This window comes from Bombina bombina, chromosome 3 (genome assembly GCF_027579735.1).
Source record: "Bombina bombina isolate aBomBom1 chromosome 3, aBomBom1.pri, whole genome shotgun sequence".
NCBI lineage: Eukaryota > Metazoa > Chordata > Amphibia > Anura > Bombinatoridae > Bombina > Bombina bombina.
This window is the reverse complement of record NC_069501.1, coordinates 412,089,811-412,113,389: the sequence shown is the minus strand read 5'-3', so window position 1 is coordinate 412,113,389 and position 23,579 is coordinate 412,089,811. Positions and strand designations below refer to the sequence as shown.

General features: G+C 41.7%; 1 protein-coding gene across 1 annotated transcript in view; it reads right to left on the bottom strand.

Annotated features, from left to right (window-relative positions):
- Positions 1 to 23,579, bottom strand: part of RAB7B (RAB7B, member RAS oncogene family) — a 168,010-nt gene that overhangs the window by 91,412 nt on the left and 53,019 nt on the right. Inside the window, exon 2 of the mRNA XM_053706602.1 lies at positions 2,861 to 3,035. Within this exon, the coding sequence (XP_053562577.1) occupies positions 2,861 to 2,863 (3 nt within the window). The 5' untranslated portion in view covers positions 2,864 to 3,035. The remainder of the gene's footprint in view (positions 1 to 2,860; positions 3,036 to 23,579) is intronic.

The following is a 23,579-nucleotide window of genomic DNA, read 5'->3' as shown; positions in this document are numbered from 1 at the left end:
GAGCACAAAAGAGAGGGGGAGAGAGCGCAAAAGAGAGGGGGGAGAGAGCACAAAAGAGAGAGGGGAGAGAGCGCAAAAGGGAGAGGGGGAGCGAGCACAAAAGAGAAGGGGGAGAGAGCACAAAAGCGAGCGGGAGAGCACAAAAGTGAGGGGGAGAGAGCACAAAAGAGAGGGGGGAGAGAGCACAAAAGAGAGGGGGGAAAGAGCACAAAAGAGAGGGGGGAGAGAGCGCAAAAGAGAGGGGGGAGAGAGCACAAAAGAGAGAGGGGAGAGAGCGCAAAAGGGAGAGGGGGAGAGAGCACAAAAGAGAGGGGGAGAGAGTGCAAAAGAGAGGGGGAGAGAGAGAGCAAAAGAGAGGGAGAGAGACAGCAAAAGAGAGGGGGGAGAGAGAGCAAAAGAGAGGGGGGAGAGAGACAGCAAAAGAGAGGGGAGAAAGAGAGAGCAAAAGAGTGGGGGGGAGAGAGAGCAAAGGAGAGGGGAGAAAGAGAGAGCAAAAGAGAGGGGATATAGAGAGAGAGCAAGGCGGTGGGACCGCTGTACTGCAAAAAATGGCCCGTGTACACAGGCTTTAGGACTAGTAGATAATAAACGAATAGCCATGTGATCAGGGGGCTGTCAGAAGATGCTTAGATACAAGTTAATCACAGAGGTAAAAAGTATATTAATTTAACAGTGTTAGTTAGGCCAAACTGACGAATGGGTAATAAAGGGATTATCTATCTTTTTAAACAAAAAATCTGGTGTTGACTGTCCCTTTAATGGAAAAAAATAAACAATTTTGCGTAGGTTGAGCAGTATGAGCAGTTTTTGTTCAATTAATAACTCAGTAAAAAAGAAAATAATCTAATGTATTTTTAATTTTATTATTGCACCTTAACTTGCATTATACACATAGATAAAGGTCATTATAGTGAGCAAATTCTCGTTAGAGTATGTCATTTTATCACGATCTTGAAAAAGCCCTATCTAACGGGTGAAACGCGTAGATTGAATCTGTGTTGTATCCTGCTAAGGACTTTAACCACAATTTGAAAATCTAGGTACCTAGCTTTCTATATCTTTGCCCGCGCGTGTATCACGCTAAGTGCGGGTGTGTGAATCTCCTTTATCCCTTCTGCACTGGGATCAACTTGGCGCACCACAAACGCTGGAGTAACGAGCAGTCTTCATTCACGCTGACCGGGTTCAGCCGACACCAGCAAAGGTGATCAGCATTGGGAGACGCTGTTTGCCTGTGTCCAATCTCCAAAGCCGTGAGCCATAAAATCGTCAGTAAGCTACTTTGAAAAGAAAGTGTGAGTAAGAAAAAAAGATCTGATACTAAGGTGTCTTCCATCGTCTAATTCTCCCTAAAGGGGGCTATACTTTACAAATTTTCACGCTGACCCTATCTGTCACAGTGGCAACATTTGGTGAACAGCTATTATAAGAAACTCTGTAACCACATATCATAAATTGGGACAGACTGATTTTTGATTTTTGACTGATACCTTTATTCACATTGTATCAAATCAAATATATACAAAATACCTTTTTTAAACAATTTTAAGGTGGTACTCCAGTCCTTTTTTATTATTTTTAAATAAACAGGGAGACGTCCCTTGCATTTTCTCTTATGTATTGTATTGTAATAATATTGCATTTTAATTTTATTCGATAGTAAAGTTGTAACCCTAAATCCATTGTGTCTATTTCCATTATTGACTAAATGTGGTGGAGAACTTAGCTTTTAGCTCCCTCTTTATTCCTTTGCTTTAGAAATGTGACAGAAACAAACACCATGGGGCTGAATTATGAAGTTCCAATGCCCCTGTTTGGCTTGCTGGAAACAGCAGTTAGGAATTAGGAACTGATCCGCTGCCTCTGAGGCTGCAAGTGGCCGATTGGCCGCAAATCTGCAGGGGGCGGCATTGAACAAGCAGTTCTGGTGAACTGCTTGTGCAATGTTAAATACGCTGTCGGCATTCAGCGATGTCTGTCGGACATGATACACTACAGCGTATCATGTCGGACAGACATTGATAAATGGGCCCCCATGTAGGTCCTCAGTGCTGCACTATAAGAGGCAAATCATATAGGTTTATTCAGCACAATAATAACTGTTTCAAAACTAAAGAAAACAAAAATCTAATGCATTTTATAATAACATATTTAAAAACCCCAAAATAACAAAAAAACATTCTTTCTTTCATAATCTCAGTGATGTTGCTTTTTTGTTTCTGTATAAATGTATCACACATATTATTTAGGGACTTCGCAGTTTGTTTGTTTTCTTTAGAGAATTGTATATTTAAATGGGTCAGTAGTTCTTAACAAAGAAGGTTGTTCTAGCTTCTAGCTCCTGGTTAAAGGTGATTTAGTGAGCACCGAGTGCTGGTGAACACAGAGGGCTGTGAGTTTTGCCAAAGGCATGGGAAGTGTACCAAATCCGGTTGGAGAGTGTAGTCCTTTTCCGTGTTTTGTATGTGACTAGGTAAACTACAAAAGTCTGTGTCACCCTTGTTTGTATCTCAGTTTGATTGTTTACTAGCAGGTGTGACTGTAGGTTTGAGACCCATACAGAAGATTTGAGCCAAATTCTGAAGCTAACTCTTCCAGTTTAGTTTTATTTTAGCATTATGCATGCCAGATTTTCTGTGTGTTGTGTTTGGCTTTGTACCCAAGTTGGTATGTGGTTAACTGAGTCACTGGGAGCAAAGGAAGCTTCCTGTGAGTGCTGATTAGCACCAATAGCTGTGAGTTCTGCCAGGGGCAGCATGGGATATGTACCCAGTACTACCCACTCCGGATATGAGTGTGCAGCCCTTTCTGTGCTTTGTAAAGTGTGCAGTATCAAGATACTGTAAGCTGTGATACATACCATTTGTAGCTGGAGGAGAATAAACAGCCTTTCCTTTGTATTTCTTTTTTGTATGATTCTTTATTATAAATTTGTACTTTCTGTTGTTTTCATCACAGGTCAGCAAGTGTGCAATCTGCTTTAATTTCTCACCCATAGAAGCATTGTTGGGTCTATCACATGACTTGCAGTGTGTCTAGCAATAGAAAAGAGTTAAAGGGACATTAATCTCAAAATGTAAATCATAATAAAGTGTTTTATTATCTGTATTGAAAAAAAAACCCTCTGCGATGCATATTATTTAATTAACTTGCATGTTTTGTGTAATTTCATTTAACTGGAGATAAGATAAACAATATCCAAACAACTTTTCAATGAGAATTTGCCAGAGACCACAAAACAATAAAAATATGTGTTAAATTATGCTTTTAAAATATCGGGGGGGGGGGGGGGGGGTTGCAAAACAGTGATTCATTTCTGATTCATATATAAAAAATATTTAAATGCCCCTTTAATTTATTCTACAATACATTGTATTAACTAAAAGGGTAAAGGACAGAAAAGTGGACAGTTTAATAGCACTGGTAATGTATAAGATTCTTAGTAACTGGCAGGGGAGATCCCCAAAAACATTGGGAAATCCAATAAATAAAACTTAACGTTTAATATTGACTATTAAAATATAGAACTAACAGTGTGTGCATTAAAACTTAGATTAATAAAAAATGTAAAGAGCACCAGTATTCACAAAGGTTTACTATAGCAAAAAGTCAAATAAGGCCTGTGACTTACACAGCTCAGCACAAACAAGGAATGGCTCACGCATTGCACAAGGAAATTAACTAGAAAAGAGGATTGACCTCGCAACTATTACTTCTAAAAAAGCAATTCTGGTGTTAGTAAGTGCCGGTCTGTGTGATCAATTAATAGGAGTAAAGAGCGCTAAGTATATTAGCAAACTGACTAAATAATAGAGTCAAATATAGTGAACACTGGTCTCTATGAGCGTCTGATGCACATTTCGCCGTAAACGCGGCTTACTCAAACGCTAACTCAAATTGGGGAAGCCTCCCTGCCTAAAAGACATATTTAGTCCAATCAGGGGCTAGTATTGTCACACACCCCAGTCTAGGTCTATCACAGTCGTAGGAAACTGATTGGATAAGGAAACATCAAGTGGGTTGTCTTAGCCAATAGAATCATGCATCCCATATAGTGACATGATCCCATAAAACATCAATTATAGTCAGCGTGTATTACGAATACATATAGTAAGCCTAATCTGTAATCACCATATATCTAGGTGACAATCAACATCAGATACATACGTTTACACATGGGCACATATTATTTAGGTTTGTTGTAAATGATAAAACCTCCTATTATCGAGAACAGCTGTATATAGACATATACACCTAGATTACGAGTTTTGTCGGTAATGGTGTGCGGTGCTAACGCGCAGTTTTCCCTCACCGCTCACCTACAGACAACGCTGGTATTATGGGTTTTTAGAAACCCGGCGTTAGCCGCAGAAAAGTGAGCGTAGAGCAAAATTTAGCTCCACATCTCACCTCAATACCAGCGCTGCTTACGGTAGCGGTGAGCTGGCAAAACGTGCTTGTGCACAATTTCCCCACGTGCACAATTTCCCCATGTCCGCTGCCCCGACATCGCCGACACCTGCATAATATTATTAACCCCTAATCTGCCGCTCCGGACACCGCCGCCACCCACATTATACTTATTAACCCCTAATCTGCTGCCCCCAACATCGCCGACACCTACATTTGATTTATTAACCCCTAATCTGTCGCCCCCAATGTCGCCGCCACCTACCTACACTTATTAACCCCTAATCTGCCGCCCCCAACGTCGCCACCACTATAATAAACATATTAACCCCTAAACCTAAGTCTAAACCTAACCCCCCGAATTTAAATATAATTTAAATATATCTAAATAAATATTACTATCATTAACTAAATAATTCATATTTAAAACTAAATACTTACCTATAAAATAAACCCTAAGCTAGCTACAATATAACTAATAGTTACATTGTAGCTAGCTTAGGGTTTATTTCTTCTGTTAAGTGTGATCAGTCCACGGGTCATCATTACTTCTGGGATATTACTCCTCCCCAACAGGAAGTGCAAGAGGATTCACCCAGCAGAGCTGCATATAGCTCCTCCCCTCTACGTCACTCCCAGTCATTCTCTTGCACCCAACGACTAGATGTGTGAGAGGACTATGGTGATTATACTTAGTTTTATATCTTCAATCAAAAGTTTGTTATTTTAAAATAGCACCGGAGTGTGTTATTATCTCTCTGGCAGAGTTTGAAGAAGAATCTACCAGAGTTTTTGTTATGATTTTAGCCGGAGTAGTTAAGATCATATTGCTGTTTCTCGGCCATCTGAGGAGAGGTAAACTTCAGATCAGGGGACAGCGGGCAGATGAATCTGCATAGAGGTATGTAGCAGTTTTTATTTTCTGACAATGGAATTGATGAGAAAATCCTGCCATACCGATATAATGTCATGTATGTATACTTTACACTTCAGTATTCTGGGGAATGGTACTTCACTAGAATTACACTGTAAGAAATACATAAAGCTGTTTAATAACTAGAGATTATGTTTAACGTTTTTGCTGGAATGTAAAATCGTTTTCATTTGCTGAGGTACTGAGTGAATAAATGTTTGGGCACTATTTTTCCACTTGGCAGTTGCTTAATCTGTTTTCTGACAGTTTCTGTTCTCCCTCACTGCTGTGTGTGAGGGGGAGGGGCCGTTTTTTGGCGCTTTTACTACGCATCAAATATTTCAGTCAGCAACTCATTGTATTCCCTGCATGATCCGGTTCATCTCTACAGAGCTCAGGGGTCTTCAAAACTTATTTTGAGGGAGGTAATTTCTCTCAGCAGAGCTGTGAGAATTATAGTTTGACTGAGATAAAAAACGTTTATTCTGTAATTTGTTTCCTGCTTTCAGAATTTGTTATCTTTGCTAATGGGATTAAACCTTTGCTAAAGTTGTGTTGTTTACAAGGATTGAGGCTATAACTGTTTCAATTTATTAATTTTCAACTGTCATAGATCTTCTGTGCTTCTTAAAGGCACAGTACGTTTTAATATTATTCTAATTGAATTGTATTTCCAAGTTGCAAGTTTATTTGCTAGTGTGTTAAACATGTCTGATTCAGAGGATGATACCTGTGTCATTTGTTGCAATGCCAAAGTGGAGCCCAATAGAAATTTATGTACTAACTGTATTGATGCTACTTTAAATAAAAGTCAATCTGTACAAATTGAACAAATTTCACCAAACAACGAGGGGAGAGTTATGCCGACTAACTCGCCTCACGTGTCAGTACCTACATCTCCCGCTCAGAGGGAGGTGCGTGATATTGTAGCGCCGAGTACATCTGGGCGGCCATTACAAATCACATTACAGGATATGGCTACTATTATGACTGAGGTTTTGGCTAAATTACCAGAACTAAGAGGTAAGCGTGATCACTCTGGGGTGAGAACAGAATGCGCTGATAATATTAGGGCCATGTCAGACACTGCGTCACAGGTGGCAGAACATGAGGACGGAGAACTTCATTCTGTGGGTGACGGTTCTGATCCAAACAGACTGGATTCAGATATTTCAAATTTTAAATTTAAACTGGAAAACCTCCGTGTATTACTAGGGGAGGTGTTAGCAGCTCTGAACGATTGTAACACAGTTGCAATACCAGAGAAAATGTGTAGGTTGGATAAATATTTTGCGGTACCGACGAGTACTGAGGTTTTTCCTATACCTAAGAGACTTACTGAAATTGTTACTAAGGAGTGGGATAGACCCGGTGTGCCGTTCTCACCCCCTCCGATATTTAGAAAAATGTTTCCAATAGACGCCACCACAAGGGACTTATGGCAAACGGTCCCTAAGGTGGAGGGAGCAGTTTCTACCTTAGCTAAGCGTACCACTATCCCGGTGGAGGATAGCTGTGCTTTTTCAGATCCAATGGATAAAAAGTTAGAGGGTTACCTTAAGAAAATGTTTGTTCAACAAGGTTTTATATTGCAACCCCTTGCATGCATTGCGCCGATCACGGCTGCAGCGGCATTCTGGATTGAGTCTCTGGAAGAGAACATTGGTTCAGCTACTCTGGACGACATTACGGACAGGCTTAGAGTCCTTAAACTAGCTAATTCATTCATTTCGGAGGCCGTAGTACATCTTACTAAACTTACGGCGAAGAATTCAGGATTCGCCATTCAGGCACGCAGGGCGCTGTGGCTAAAATCCTGGTCAGCTGATGTTACTTCTAAGTCTAAATTGCTTAATATACCTTTCAAAGGGCAGACCTTATTCGGGCCCGGGTTGAAAGAGATTATCGCTGACATTACAGGAGGTAAAGGCCATGCCCTGCCTCAGGACAAAGCCAAAGCCAAGACTAGACAGTCTAATTTTCGTTCCTTTCATAATTTCAAAGCAGGAGCAGCATCAACTTCCTCTGCACCAAAACAGGAAGGAGCTGTTGCTCGCTACAGACAAGGCTGGAAACCTAACCAGTCCTGGAACAAGGGCAAGCAGACTGGGAAACCTGCTGCTGCCCCTAAAACAGCATGAATTGAGGGCCCCCGATCCGGGATCGGATCTAGTGGGGGGCAGACTTTCTCTCTTCGCCCAGGCTTGGGCAAGAGATGTTCAGGATCCCTGGGCGCTAGAGATAATATCTCAGGGATACCTTCTGGACTTCAAATACTCTCCTCCAAGAGAGAGATTTCATCTGTCAAGATTGTCAACAATCCAGACAAAGAAAGAGGCGTTTCTACGCTGCGTACAAGAGCTCTTGTTAATGGGAGTAATCCATCCAGTTCCACGATCGGAACAGGGACAGGGGTTTTACTCAAATCTGTTTGTGGTTCCCAAAAAAGAGGGAACTTTCAGACCAATCCTGGACTTAAAGATCCTAAACAAATTCCTAAGAGTTCCATCGTTCAAGATGGAGACTATTCGGACAATTTTACCTATGATCCAAGAGGGTCAGTACATGACCACTGTAGATTTAAAAGATGCTTACCTTCACATACCGATTCACAAAGATCATTATCGGTACCTAAGGTTTGCCTTCCTAGACAGGCATTACCAGTTTGTGGCTCTTCCATTCGGATTGGCTACAGCTCCAAGAATCTTCACAAAGGTTCTGGGTGCTCTTCTGGCGGTACTAAGACCGCGGGGAATCTCGGTAGCTCCATACCTAGACGACATTCTGATACAAGCTTCAAGCTTTCAAACTGCCAAGTCTCATACAGAGTTAGTGCTGGCATTTCTAAGGTCACATGGATGGAAGGTGAACGAAAAGAAAAGTTCACTCGTTCCACTCACAAGAGTTCCCTTCCTGGGGACTCTTATAGATTCTGTAGAAATGAAGATTTACCTGACAGAGGACAGGCTAACAAGACTTCAAAGTGCTTGCCGCACCCTTCATTCCATTCAACACCCGTCAGTGGCTCAATGCATGGAGGTAATCGGCTTAATGGTAGCGGCAATGGACATAGTACCCTTTGCACGCTTACACCTCAGACCACTGCAACTGTGCATGCTAAGTCAGTGGAATGGGGATTACTCAGACTTATCCCCTTCTCTGAATCTGGATCAAGAGACCAGAAATTCTCTTCTATGGTGGCTTTCTCAACCACATCTGTCCAGGGGGATGCCATTCAGCAGACCAGACTGGACAATTGTAACAACAGACGCCAGCCTTCTAGGTTGGGGTGCCGTCTGGAATTCTCTGAAGGCTCAGGGACAATGGAGTCAGGAGGAGAGTCTCCTGCCAATAAACATTCTGGAATTGAGAGCAGTTCTCAATGCCCTCCTGGCTTGGCCCCAGTTGACAACTCGGGGGTTCATCAGGTTTCAGTCGGACAACATCACGACTGTAGCTTACATCAACCATCAGGGAGGGACAAGAAGCTCCCTAGCTATGATGGAAGTATCAAAGATAATTCGCTGGGCAGAGTCTCACTCTTGCCACCTGTCAGCAATCCACATCCCGGGAGTGGAGAACTGGGAGGCGGATTTCTTAAGTCGTCAGACTTTTCATCCGGGGGAGTGGGAACTTCATCCGGAGGTCTTTGCCCAAATACTTCGACGTTGGGGCAAACCAGAGATAGATCTCATGGCGTCTCGACAGAACGCCAAGCTTCCTCGTTACGGGTCCAGATCCAGGGACCCAGGAGCAGTCCTGATAGATGCTCTGACAGCACCTTGGGACTTCAGGATGGCTTACGTGTTTCCACCCTTCCCGTTGCTTCCTCGTTTGATTGCCAGAATCAAACAAGAGAGAGCATCAGTGATTCTAATAGCACCTGCGTGGCCACGCAGGACTTGGTATGCAGACCTGGTGGACATGTCATCCTGTCCACCTTGGTCTCTACCTCTGAAACAGGACCTTCTGATACAGGGTCCCTTCAAACATCAAAATCTAACTTCTCTGAAGCTGACTGCTTGGAAATTGAACGCTTGATTTTATCAAGACGTGGGTTTTCTGAGTCAGTTATTGATACCTTAATACAGGCTAGGAAACCTGTTACCAGAAAGATTTACCATAAGATATGGCGTAAATACCTATATTGGTGTGAATCCAAAGGTTACTCTTGGAGTAAGGTTAGGATTCCTAGGATATTGTCTTTTCTACAAGAAGGTTTAGAAAAGGGTTTATCTGCTAGTTCATTAAAGGGACAGATCTCAGCTCTGTCCATTCTGTTACACAAACGTCTGTCAGAAGTTCCTGACGTCCAGGCTTTTTGTCAGGCTTTGGCCAGGATTAAGCCTGTGTTTAAAATTGTTGCTCCACCATGGAGTTTAAACCTTGTTCTTAATGTTTTACAGGGCGTTCCGTTTGAACCCCTTCATTCCATTGATATAAAGTTGTTATCTTGGAAAGTTCTATTTTTAATGGCTATTTCCTCGGCTCGAAGAGTCTCTGAATTATCAGCCTTACATTGTGATTCTCCTTATTTGATTTTTCATTCGGATAAGGTAGTCCTGCGTACTAAACCTGGGTTCTTACCTAAGGTAGTTACTAACAGGAATATCAATCAAGAGATTGTTGTGCCTTCTTTATGCCCAAATCCTTCTTCAAAGAAGGAACGTCTACTGCACAACCTGGATGTAGTCCGTGCTCTAAAATTTTACTTACAGGCAACTAAGGAATTTCGACAAACGTCTTCTATGTTTGTCATTTACTCTGGGCAGAGGAGAGGTCAAAAAGCTTCCGCTACCTCTCTTTCTTTTTGGCTTCGTAGCATAATTCGTTTAGCTTATGAGACTGCTGGACAGCAGCCTCCTGAAAGAATTACAGCTCATTCTACTAGAGCTGTGGCTTCCACTTGGGCCTTCAAGAATGAGGCCTCTGTTGAACAGATTTGCAAGGCTGCAACTTGGTCTTCGCTTCATACTTTTTCCAAATTTTACAAATTTGACACTTTTGCTTCATCGGAGGCTATTTTTGGGAGAAAGGTTCTTCAGGCAGTGGTTCCTTCTGTATAAAGAGCCTGCCTATCCCTCCCGTCATCCGTGTACTTTTGCTTTGGTATTGGTATCCCAGAAGTAATAATGACCCGTGGACTGATCACACTTAACAGAAGAAAACATAATTTATGCTTACCTGATAAATTCCTTTCTTCTGTAGTGTGATCAGTCCACGGCCCGCCCTGTTTTTAAGGCAGGTAAATATTTTTTAATTTATACTCCAGTCACCACTTCACCCTTGGCTTTTCCTTTCTCGTTGGTCCTTGGTCGAATGACTGGGAGTGACATAGAGGGGAGGAGCTATATGCAGCTCTGCTGGGTGAATCCTCTTGCACTTCCTGTTGGGGAGGAGTAATATCCCAGAAGTAATGATGACCCGTGGACTGATCACACTACAGAAGAAAGGAATTTATCAGGTAAGCATAAATTATGTTTTTTATTTCACAGGCAACTTTGTATCTATTTTAACTAGGTACAATAGTTATTAAATAGTTATTAACTATTTAATAGCTAACAAGTTAAAATAAATTCAAATTTACCTGTAAAATAAATCCTAACCTAAGTACACCTAACACTACACTATAATAAAATTAATTAACTAAACTAAACAAAATTAAATACAATTTAAATAAATTATCTAAAGTACGAAACCCCCCCCCCCCACTAAATTACAGAAAATAATAAAATAATTACAAGTTTTTTAAACTAATTACATCTAATCTAATCCCCCTAATAAAATAAAAAGCCCCCCAAAATAATAAAAATCCCTACCCTATACTAAATTACAAATAGCCCTTAAAAGGACCTTTTGCGGGGCATTGCCGCAAAGTAATCAGCTCTTTTACCTGTAAAAAAAGTACAATACCCCCCAACATTAAAACCCACCACCCACATACCCAACCCTACTTTAAAACCCACCCAATCCCCCCTTAATAACACCTAACACTAACCCCTTGAAGATCACCCTACCTTGAGAAGTCTTCACCCAATCGGGCCGAAGTCCTCAACGAAGCCGGGCGAAGTGGTCCTCCATACAGGCAGAAGTCTTCATCGAATACGGGAAGAAGAGGACCTCCAGACGGCAGAAGTCTTCATCCAGGCGGCATCTTCTATCTTCATCCACCCGGCGCGGAGCGGCTCCATCTTCAAGATATCTGACGCAGAGCATCCTCTTCAAACAAAGTCCAACTGAAGAATGAAGGTTTCTTTAAATGATGTCATCCAAGATGGCGTCCCTTAAATTCCGATTGGCTGATAGAATTCTATCAGCCAATTGGAATTATGGTAGAAAAAATGCAATCAGCCAATAGGATTGAAGTTCAATCCTATTGGCTGATCCAATCATCCAATAGGATTGAGCTGGCATTTGATAATAGGAGTAAATTAGAAAGTTGCTTAAAATTGCATGCTCTATCTGAATCACAAAAGAAAAAATGTGGGTTCAGTGTCCCTTTAACCTAAAACTCACCTATAATATGAGCAAAGAAAGGGTGGAGTTTTTAGATGTGATAATTTATAAGGATGAACATAATAAACTAAAAACTGATCTCTACAGGAAAGAAACAGCGACTAACTCAATACTACAGTTTGACAGTTGTCATACTTGGCAAACAAAGAAAGCTATCCCTACTGGGGAATTCCTTAGAATAAGGAGAAACTGTACAGATGATGCTGTGTTTTATTAACGAGCAAAAGAATTAAGATCACGCCTGAAAGAAAGAGGATATACACGCAAAATAATCTGTATAGCATTTCAGAGAGCTAAAAGCACTTCTAGAGACCAACTACTAGTTCCCAAAAGGAAAATGAATACCACTGACGAAACAGTGAAATTTGTTAAATCATTCAATGAAGATCATAAAGTGATTAATGAAATACTTAACTCCAATTTGTGGGTATCAAAATCAGTACCAGTTGGAGAAGGGCCCACACGATTGGCAATAAACTAGTGAGGAGTCATTTCATTAGAAAGAACCCAAGCAACAGAAATATTTGTGGAACATATACATGTGGCTCATGCAGTTTCTGTACGGTTTCGCCAATTGCAGGACAAAAAATGTTGTCCATTGCCTCCTATGCAAATGTGTTATAAGATATATAGGGATTACTACACGAGAACTCCGAATAAGATTAGGTGAACATATAAATAATATTAAGAATTGTGAAAATGACAAGAAAAAGGATAAAAACCTGACTCCTGTTGCCCATCATTATTTTACAAACATGGAACTAAACCAGACCTAAAAGTTTCAGTACTTCAAGCTATCAAACCAGGTATAAGAGTTGGGAATGTTGAAACAATGTTATTACAAGCAGAATGTAGGTGGTCTTCTGGCTAAATACACTTACACCAAATGGCTTGAATGAACAAGATGGATATGGATAATTCCTATGAAGCAATATATGGGAGAGAATGGTCTCTTCTCTTCTTGCACAAACAAATCCTCCAATATTAACAATATTAGTCATAGCGTATTCAGGTAGGCCCCTGATATCACAGGACATTTTAGGAATTAGACATAGTTATCAGTATAGTTTTTTACTTTTCCTGCTATCTATATTTCAAAATCAATAGTGGAATAAGGTCCATGTGATGATAGCAGGATGTGATGTCACTAGCATGTGGGCGGGGCTTAGGTCCGGTGTCTGTGTCGCAGTTAGTTTAGTACAATCAACCTGTCTGGATGTGTATTGCTATGCTCAGTAATAAAATAGAGTTGTACCATCATTGCTGTGTCCTGCATATGTCCTGCATCTCATGACATGGTGTCAGAAGTTCTGGACTACGCTTCTGTTTCTGATGATGACGATGTCAAAGTTTACCCCACCTGAGTCTTTTGACTTTTCTCAGCCTGCAGCTTGGCCCACATGGCGTCAGCGGTTTCAGCGCTTCAGGATTGCATCCAAACTGAACAAGGAGAGTGGTGAAGTACAAGTTAATTCTCTTTTATACTCTATGGGGAAAGATGTAGAGCCAGTGTTCAATGCTTTTACTTTCCAAGAAGGGGAAGAAGTTAACTTTGATATAGTTATGGATAAACTCAGTGCCCACTTTGTGCCCAAAAGAAATGTGATTCATGAGAGAGCTTGTTTTCACAAACGTAATCAGCGTGTGGGAGAATCTGTGGAGTCATTTGTGCGCAGCCTGTATGAATTAGCTGAATTCTGTGAGTTTGGTGTTGCTAAAGAAGAGCAAATCAGAGACAGAATAGTTATTGGAATTGCAGATGCTGAAGTCTCCCTGAAGCTGCAGTTAGAGCCTGATTTAACATTAGACGGGGCTATTAGGATGGCCCGCCAGAGTGAACTGGTGAAAAAGCAAAGTGCTGATCTGAGGTCTGAGAGTATTGTGGATGAAGTGCAACAGTCTAGGAAAATTACTAGTGAAAGGCACAGTGTGAGCGGTAGATCTAAAGTACTGGAAAGGCCTAGAAGTGGATGGGCGCAACATGGCCGATGCACACGGTGCTACCGGGCTCATGATCAGAGTGCTATATGCCCGGCCAGAGATAAAAGATGCAGAAAATGTAACAGAATAGGCCATTTTGAAGTGGTGTGTAAAACTGAATACATTAAGGAGATGCAGGTGGACAGTGACCAGGAGGGTCAGGAAGTGTCTTTTGTGGGGTCTGTTGTGGAACGGACAAGCTCAGAGGAAGATTGGAAAGTTACCTTTACTGTAATGGGAGCCAATGTTGATTTTAAGATTGACACAGGAGCTGATATCACTGTAATGTCTTTTGCTGAATTTATGAAACTGCCTCGACAGCCCCAGCTGGCGAAGGTTACTACAAATGTTCATAGTCCTGGTGGCCGCATTGATTGTGTGGGGAAATTTCTTGCCAGCTGTGAGTACAAACAAAGGAAGTTCACCATGTGGGTGCATGTGATCCGAGGTCAGTGTGTTAACAGTTTATTGAGCAGAAAAGCAGCCTGTGACTTGGGCCTCGTGGCCAGAGTGAATGAGATCTCTGAAGATATGTTTGGCGAGTTGGGCCTACTGAGCTGCAAACCTGTCCGTATAGCACTTAAAAGTGACGCAGTCCCGTACAGTATTTCTACTCCTCGTAGAATTCCGTTCCCGCTCATGCCTCAAGTGGAGAAAGAGCTCATGCGCATGAAGTCTATGGGGGTTATTGAAGAGGTTGTTGAAGCAACTGATTGGTGTGCCCCCATTGTTCCAGTTGCAAAGAAAAACGGAAAGGTGTGCATCTGTGTGGACCTGAAAAGGTTGAATGAGGCAGTGAAGAGGGAGAGATTTGTGCTGCCGACACTGGAAGATATAGCCCCGAAGTTGGCTGGGGCGAAGTTCTTTTCCACATTAGACGCTTCTAGCGGCTTTTGGCAGATCCCCCTGGATCCAAAGTGCCGCAAACTGACTACCTTTATCACTCCGGTAGGTCGGTTCTGTTTCTGCAGACTTCCCTTTGGGATATCCTCCGCTCCTGAGATCTTTCAGAGGGAAATGAGTTCTCTCCTGAGTGGCCACGTGGGCACAGCAGTCGTCATGGACGACATTCTAGTGTATGGGTCTACAGTGGAGGAGCATGATCAGCGTTTGAGTTGTGTGCTGCAGGCTATCAAAGAGTCTGGGCTGAAGCTGAATAAAGAAAAATGTCATTTTAGGAAAACTGAATTATGCTACTTTGGGCATATCATCAACGGGGATGGCATCAAGCCGGACCCCGAGAAAATTCGGGCTATCGAACAGATGAAAAGCCCTTCTGATGTACATGAGCTGAGACAGATATTGGGCCTTGTAAATTACGTGGGCAAGTTTCTTCCAGATTTATCTACAGTTTTGCACCCTATCACGGAGTTGCTTAAGAAAGATGTTGCCTGGGTCTGGGGACCCTCACAAGAAAAAGCGTTCCTGCATGCTAAGTCCCTGCTGGGGTCTGCCCCAGTGCTGGGGTTCTACGACCCTTCAAAAAAGACTGTGGTTAGTGCTGATGCAAGCAGTTATGGGTTGGGGGCTGCACTCCTGCAGCTGAATGACAACAAACTACAGCCCATCGCCTACTGTTCCCGCACACTGACGGCTGCGGAGTCGAAATACGCTCAAATTGAGAAAGAGTGCCTGGCTGCAGTTTGGGCCTGTGAGCGTTTTCAGCGTTATCTAGTGGGTTTGGAGAAATTTAGTCTGGAAACTGACCACAAACCGCTAGTCCCTCTTATCAATTCTTATGACATCGACAAAACACCCTTGAGATGCCAGAGACTTTTAATGAGACTACTCAGGTTCAATGTTCAGGCAGTGCATGTGCCGGGGAAGCAGCTGGTTGTGGCAGATACACTGTCCAGGCTCCCGCTGGCTGCTGCTGAAGAATCCTCCACAGAGTCGGATGTAAAAGTGTATGTTGATTCAGTTCTGGCCTCTAAGTCCATTTCTTCAAGGAAACTGGAAGAGATAAAGAAAGAGACATATTTGGACACAGATCTGCAAGAAGTTATAAGGTACATAAGAGATGGCTGGCCCGAGAGCCGGGCAGCCTGGATGTCTTTAAATGCTTACCAGCCAGAGAGGTCGCAGCTCACGGAGCTGGAGGGGTTGGTGCTGTTCCAAGACCGTATTGTAATTCCTGTCAGCATGAGGAAGGAGATGTTGAACAGGATACACGATGGGCACTTAGGCATCACAAAGTGCAGAGAAAGGGCAGCTACAGCTGTGTGGTGGCCTGGGATCAGCTCCGACATTGCAAATCACGTGTCTAAATGTGCCTTTTGCCGGGAACGCCGGCCTACTCAGAGAAGGGAGCCCTTAATGTCTACTCCGCTGCCTGCGGGGCCGTGGCAGAAAATAGCTGCTGATTTGTGCGAACTGCACGGGAAAAAGTTTCTTGTTGTTATCGACTACTATTCCAGGTATTTGGAAATAGCACCCCTGAATGATATCACAAGTCAGGCTGTTATCATTCGCCTGAAGAGCTTGTTCGCCCGCTGGGGCATTCCAATGGAGCTGGTGAGTGATAATGGCATGCAGTTCGCTTCTACAGAGTTCAGTGCTTTCAGCAGGGAATATGATTTTGTACATTCCACGTCAAGTCCACATTATCCGCAGGCCAACGGAATGGCTGAAAGGGCAGTTCAAACAACAAAATTCATTCTAAAGCAATCTGAACCGTACCTAGCCCTCTTGTCATACAGGGCGACGCCCATTCAAGCCACCGGGTTTAGCCCGGCACAGCTGATGCTAGGACGCCAGATTCGCACCACTTTACCCTCAGTGGGTGTCTTCAAGCCGCCTGGCCCTGTTCCTCGGGACGAAGTCCTTAGGAGGGATGAAGAGGCCAAAAAGGGTTATCGTTTCTTCTACGACAGGAGACATTCTGTCAGGCCTTTACAGGAACTGAAAGCGGGCCAAAGTGTCAGAATTAAACTGGATGATGAGAAGAAATGGAAGACGCCTGCTACGGTAGTGGGCCGCTCTCCAGAACCAAGGTCTTACACAGTCCTTACAGAGGGAGGGACGGTTACACGCCATAACCGAAGACATCTTCAGCCTGTACCTGAGAGTCTGGAACCGGATACCTCAGTACCACCGCCGGTGGGATCCCCTGTTCTAAGGGAGGTGCCTTCCCCTCAGCAAGATCATAGCGGGGATATATCTTTGCCTCCAGCAGACTCTTGTTCACCATCTTCTGTATCAGAGGACAGTTCATGCAAAGTTACATCAAGCGGAAGAGTGGTGAGGCTTCCGGCCCGATACAGGGACTGACTTTAGCTAGAACAGTGACCGGAAGTATGGGCAGAATAATCCCATGGTCACTGTGGACTAGGGTAGTCTACCCCGATGTCCAAGTCAGGATGTAATTTATTTGTTCATGTTTTCTAATCTGTCTGTTTTTATAATGTTCTAAAACAAAATGTTGTTGTATACCCTGTTGGTGTACCTTGTTATTTAATATATGCGAATGTATGCTTTGCCTTTGAAAAAGGGGAAGATGTGATGATAGCAGGATGTGATGTCACTAGCATGTGGGCGGGGCTTAGGTCCGGTGTCTGTGTCGCAGTTAGTTTAGTACAATCAACCTGTCTGGATGTGTATTGCTATGCTCAGTAATAAAATAGAGTTGTACCATCATTGCTGTGTCCTGCATATGTCCTGCATCTCATGACAGTCCATATAAGCACTAGATAAGGTATAATCCAATCATTTGTACAGATTTTCTATTTATCTTCTCTTTTTTCTAACCATACCTTAAGATAAAAAATAAAAGTGAAAATGAATCCCAATATGATCTATAAGACTTCATGTTAAGGAGATGTCCTTATATTGTATGCAGGTAACTTTGTCCAACTCATAATGTTAACTATACTTGATACATATAAGTTTATAGCTAAGGCTATGATATGTATGTCATGTAACATTATCTCTGACTTTTATTTATATTTTTTTTTAACAATACTCCCTTTCTTATATGGGTGTGGATGATTTGATACACATATCATCACCAATGTGGTATTAGCCATCGATTGATTTGTTTGCAATCTGTTTCATGATAGGCTCTATCTCCAAGCAATATAAGAATCAACATATCTGTCAGAGATATCATGTGGTATGATTATATCAGACTGTATCTGACTTATGACTAATATCGAATCCTAATACAAGCCCTGTAACGATATGAATGCAGGGTATTTTAACCCTGTCAATCTTAGTTTCATGGGATAATGTCACTATACAGGATGCAATGGTTCTATTGGCTAAGACAACCCATGTGACGTTTCCTTATCCAATCAGTTTCCTAGGACTGTGATAGGCCTAGACTGGGGTGTGTGACAATACTAACCCCTGATTGGACTAAATATGTCTCGGGTTAGCCTTTGAGAAAGCCGCGTTTACGACGAAATGCGCATCAGACGCTCATAGAGACCAGTGTTCACTATATTTGCCTCTATTATTTAGTCAGTTTGCTAATATACTTAGCGCTCTTTACTCCTGTTAATTGATCACACAGACCAGCACTTACTAACACCAGAACTGCATTTTTTAGAAGTAATCGTTGCGAGGTCAATCCTTCTTTCTAGTTAATTTTCTTGTGTGGTACGTGAGCCATTCCTTGTTTGTGCTGAGCTGTGTGAGTTACAGGACTTATTTGACTTCTTGCTATAATAAACCTTTGTGAATACTGGTACTCTTTACATTTTTAATTAATATAAGTTTTAATGCACACACTGTTTGTTCCATATTTTAATAGTCAATATTAAACGTTAAGTTTTATTTATTGGATTTCCCCCTGTTTTTGGGGATCTCCCCTGCCAGTTACTAAGAATCTTATACATTACGAGTGCTCTTAAACTGTCCACTTTTCTGTCCTTTTCCCTTTTTGTTAAGTCATAATTAGGCCAGTGAGCACCCCCCATGACTTATGGACATAGGGGGGTAGTTATCAAGCCGTCTACTTTTCTGGCTTCGCCGGCCCAATACGCCCGCCTAAGCTCGCCTACCTTCGCCGCCGCGGACCTTGAATACGTTCGCCTAAGTTATCAAATAAAGCTGTCAAAAAGCCGCGGGGCGATGAGCAGCGGACTGTGACAGTTATCACTCATCCGATCTCGCTGCCCTTCGGCTTTTTCCCAGCTTTATTGCTAGCCTGTCACTAAGCACTCACACTAAACTGCACTGTTCTACCCCCTATCCCGGCGCCCCCGGAGCCCCCCGCAACTAAATAAAGTTACTAACCCCTAAACCGCCGCTCCTAGACCCCGCCGCAACTCTTATAAATGTATTAACCCCTAAACCGCCGCTCCTAGACCCTGCCGCAACTCTTATAAATGTATTAACCCCTAAACCGCCGCTCCCGGACACCGCTGCCACCTACAGTATACCTAGTAACCCCTATCCTGCCCCCCCTACACCGTCGCCCTCTATTATAAAATTATTAACCCCTATCCTGCTGATCCCTCACCTCTCCGCAACTAAATAAATAGTTTAACCCCTAAACCGCCGCTCCATGAACCCGCCGCAACCTATATTAAACCTATTAACCCCTATCCTGCCCCCCCTACACCGTCGCCACCTATAATAAATTTATTAACCCCTATCCTGCCCCCCACTACGCCGCCGCCACTGTAATAAAATTATTAACCCCTAAACCTAAGTCTAACCCTAACGCCCCCCTAACTTAAATATTAATTAAATAAATCTAAATAAATTAACTCTTATTAACTAAATGAATCCTATTTAAAACTAAATACTTACCTTTAAAATAAACCCTAATATAGCTACAATATAAATAAGAATTATATTCTAGCTATCTTAGGATTTATATTTATTTGACAGGTAACTTTCAATTTATTTTAACCATGTACAATAACTATTAAATAGTTATTAACTATTTAATAGCTTACCTAGCTAAAATAAAGAGAAATGTACCTGTGAAATAAATCCTAACCTAAGTTACAATTACACCTAACACTACACTATACTTTAATAAATTATTACTATTTAAAACTAAATACTTACCTGTAAAATAAACCCTAAGATAGCTACAATATAATTAATAATTATATTATAGCTATCTTAGGATTTATATTTATTTTACAGGTAACTTTGTATTTATTTTAGCTAGTTAGAATAGTTATTAAATAGTTATTAACTATTTAATAACTACCTAGCTAAAAGAAATACAAAATTACCTGTAAAATAAATCCTAACCTAAGTTACAATTAAACCTAATACTACACTATCATTAAATTAACTAAATAAACTACCTACAAATAACTACAATTAAATACAATTACATAAACTAACTAAAGTACAAAAAATAAAAAAAGCTAAGTTACAAAAAATAAAAAATTAAGTTACAAACATGTTAAAAATATTACAACAATTTTAAGCTACTTACACCTAATCTAAGCCCCCTAATAAAATAACAAACCCCCCAAAATAAGAAAAATCCCTACCCTATTCTAAATTAAATAAATTTCAAAGCTCTTTTACCTTACCAGCCCTTAAAAGGGCCATTTGTGGGGCCATGCCCCAAAAAGTTCAGCTCTTTTGCCTGTAAAAGAAAAATACAACCCCCCCAACATTAAAACCCACCACCCACATACCCCTAATCTAACCCAAACCCCCCTTACAAAACCTAACACTAATCCCCTGAAGATCATCCTACCTTGAGTCGTCTTCACTCAGCCGAGCCACCGATGGAACTGAAGAGGACATCCGGAGCGGAAGAAGTTAATCCTCCAAGCGGCGCTGAAGAAATCTTCCCTCCGATGAAGTCATCATCCAGGCGGCGCTGAAGAAGTCTTTGATCCGGCCGATGTCATCTTCCAAGAGGCGCTGAAGATGTCTTCTATCCGGGTGAAGTCATCTTCCAAGCCGGGTCTTGAATCTTCCTTCCGCCGACGCGGAACCACCTTCTTCACCGACGGACTACGACGAATGACGGCTCCTTTAAGGGACGTCATCCAAGATGGCGTCCCCTCAATTCCGATTGGCTGATAGGATTCTATCAGCCAATCGGAATTAAGGTAGGAAAAATCTGATTGGCTGATGGAATCAGCCAATCAGATTGAGCTCGCATTCTATTGGCTGTTCCGATCAGCCAATAGAATGCGAGCTCAATCTGATTGGCTGATTGGATCAGCCAATCGGATTGAACTTGAATCTGATTGGCTGATTCCATCAGCCAATCAGATTTTCCTACCTTAATTCCGATTGGCTGATAGAATCCTATCAGCCAATCGGAATTGAGGGGACGCCATCTTGGATGACGTCCCTTAAAGGAGCCGTCATTCGTCGTAGTCCGTCGGTGAAGAAGGTGGTTCCGCGTCGGCGGAAGGAAGATTCAAGACCCGGCTTGGAAGATGACTTCACCCGGATAGAAGACATCTTCAGCGCCTCTTGGAAGATGACATCGGCCGGATCAAAGACTTCTTCAGCGCCGCCTGGATGATGACTTCATCGGATGGAAGATTTCTTCAGCGCCGCTTGGAGGATTAACTTCTTCCGCTCCGGATGTCCTCTTCAGTTCCATCGGTGGCTCGGCTGAGTGAAGACGACTCAAGGTAGGATGATCTTCAGGGGATTAGTGTTAGGTTTTTGTAAGGGGGGTTTGGGTTAGATTAGGGGTGTGTGGGTGGTGGGTTTTAATGTTGGGGGGGGGTTGTATTTTTCTTTTACAGGCAAAAGAGCTGAACTTTTTGGGGCATGCCCCCACAAATGGCCCTTTTAAGGGCTGGTAAGGTAAAAGAGCTTTGAAATTTATTTAATTTAGAATAGGGTAGGGATTTTTCTTATTTTGGGGGGTTTGTTATTTTATTAGGGGGCTTAGATTAGGTGTAAGTAGCTTAAAATTGTTGTAATATTTTTAACGTGTTTGTAACTTATTTTTTTATTTTTTGTAACTTAGCTTTTTTTATTTTTTGTACTTTAGTTAGTTTATGTAATTGTATTTAATTGTAGTTATTTGTAGGTAGTTTATTTAGTTAATTTAATGATAGTGTAGTGTTAGGTTTAATTGTAACTTAAGTTAGGATTTATTTTACAGGTAATTTTGTATTTCTTTTAGCTAGGTAGTTATTAAATAGTTAATAACTATTTAATAACTATTCTAACTAGCTAAAATAAATACAAAGTTACCTGTAAAATAAATATAAATCCTAAGATAGCTATAATATAATTATTAATTATATTGTAGCTATATTAGGGTTTATTTTAAAGGTAAGTATTTAGTTTTAAATAGGATTCATTTAGTTAATAAGAGTTAATTTATTTAGATTTATTTAATTAATTATTTAAGTTAGGGGGGCGTTAGGGTTAGGGTTAGACTTAGGTTTAGGGGTTAATAATTTTATTACAGTGGCGGCGGCGTAGTGGGGGGCAGGATAGGGGTTAATAAATTTATTATAGGTGGCGACGGTGTAGGGGGGGCAGGATAGGGGTTAATACATTTAATATAGGTTGCGGCGGGTTCAGGGAGCGGCGGTTTAGGGGTTAATACATTTATTATAGTTGCGGTGGGCTCCGGGAGCGGCGGTTTAGGGGGTAATAACTTTATTTAGTTGCGGCGGTGTAGGGGGGGTCAGATTAGCGGTGTTTAGACTCGGGGTACATGTTAGGGTGTTAGGTGTAGACAGCTCCCATAGGAATCAATGGGATGTCTGTCAGCAGCGAACTTGTACTTTCGCTATGGTCAGACTCCCATTGATTCCTATGGGATCCACCGCCTCCAGGCTGGCGCTTTGAAAACCAGGTACGCTGGGCCGTAAAAGTGCCGAGCGTACCTGCTAGTTTTTTGATAACTAGCAAAAGTAGTGAGAATGTGCCGCACTTGTGTGCGGAACATCTGGAGTGACGTAAGAATCGATCTGTGTCGGACTGAGTCCGGCGGATCGAAGTTTACGTCACAAAATTCTACTTTTGCCGGTCTCGAGCCTTTGATAACTAAGGCGAATCAGCCTCGCCACAAATACGCTGCGGAATTCCAGCGTATTTGAGGTTGACGGCTTAATAACTAGGCCCCTAATTGTGTTTAATAGGTTATACCTTCTAAAAAGCATTGTTTGCATTGAGGTATAGACTCATGTTAACATCTGTTGAATCTATTATGAATATGGGGTATGAATAGATAACTTTGTTATTCATAATTTACTCTTTATATACAATAGATTATAGACATAGTTTGCTGATCCATTTTGGTTACTTTCTGTGTTCATTTAAAAAAAACTTTCCAATTTATTTCTATTATCAAATTTACTTTGTTCCTATGGTATTCTTTGTTGAAGGGATACCTAGGTAGGTGTCTGGAGCACTACATAGCAGGAAATAGTGCTGCCATATAGTGCTCTTGCAAATAGATAGCATTCATGGAAAACTGTTGACACACAGAGCTCCAGACATGTGCATTCTCCTGAGCTTACATACCTGCTTTTCAACAAAAGATACAAACAGATCAAAGACAATTTAATAATAGAAGTACATTTCAAAGTTGTTTATAATATTCTGGGTTTCTGTCCCTTTTAAGTCACAGGTTTATGGGTTCACAACTGTAGTCTCATATTGCTCAGCCCTGTACATGGTAAATTACATATATTGGACAATGACTTTACACTATTCGACAACGTGAAACAAAAGGAAAGATGATCCCTACCTTTGAATTACCGTTAATAGTAGATTGACGTTTATCCTAAGTACACTGCAAGTTGTAAAGCACTCAAGCTCACAATTTAGTTAAGAGGAGCATGCACATTTTGCA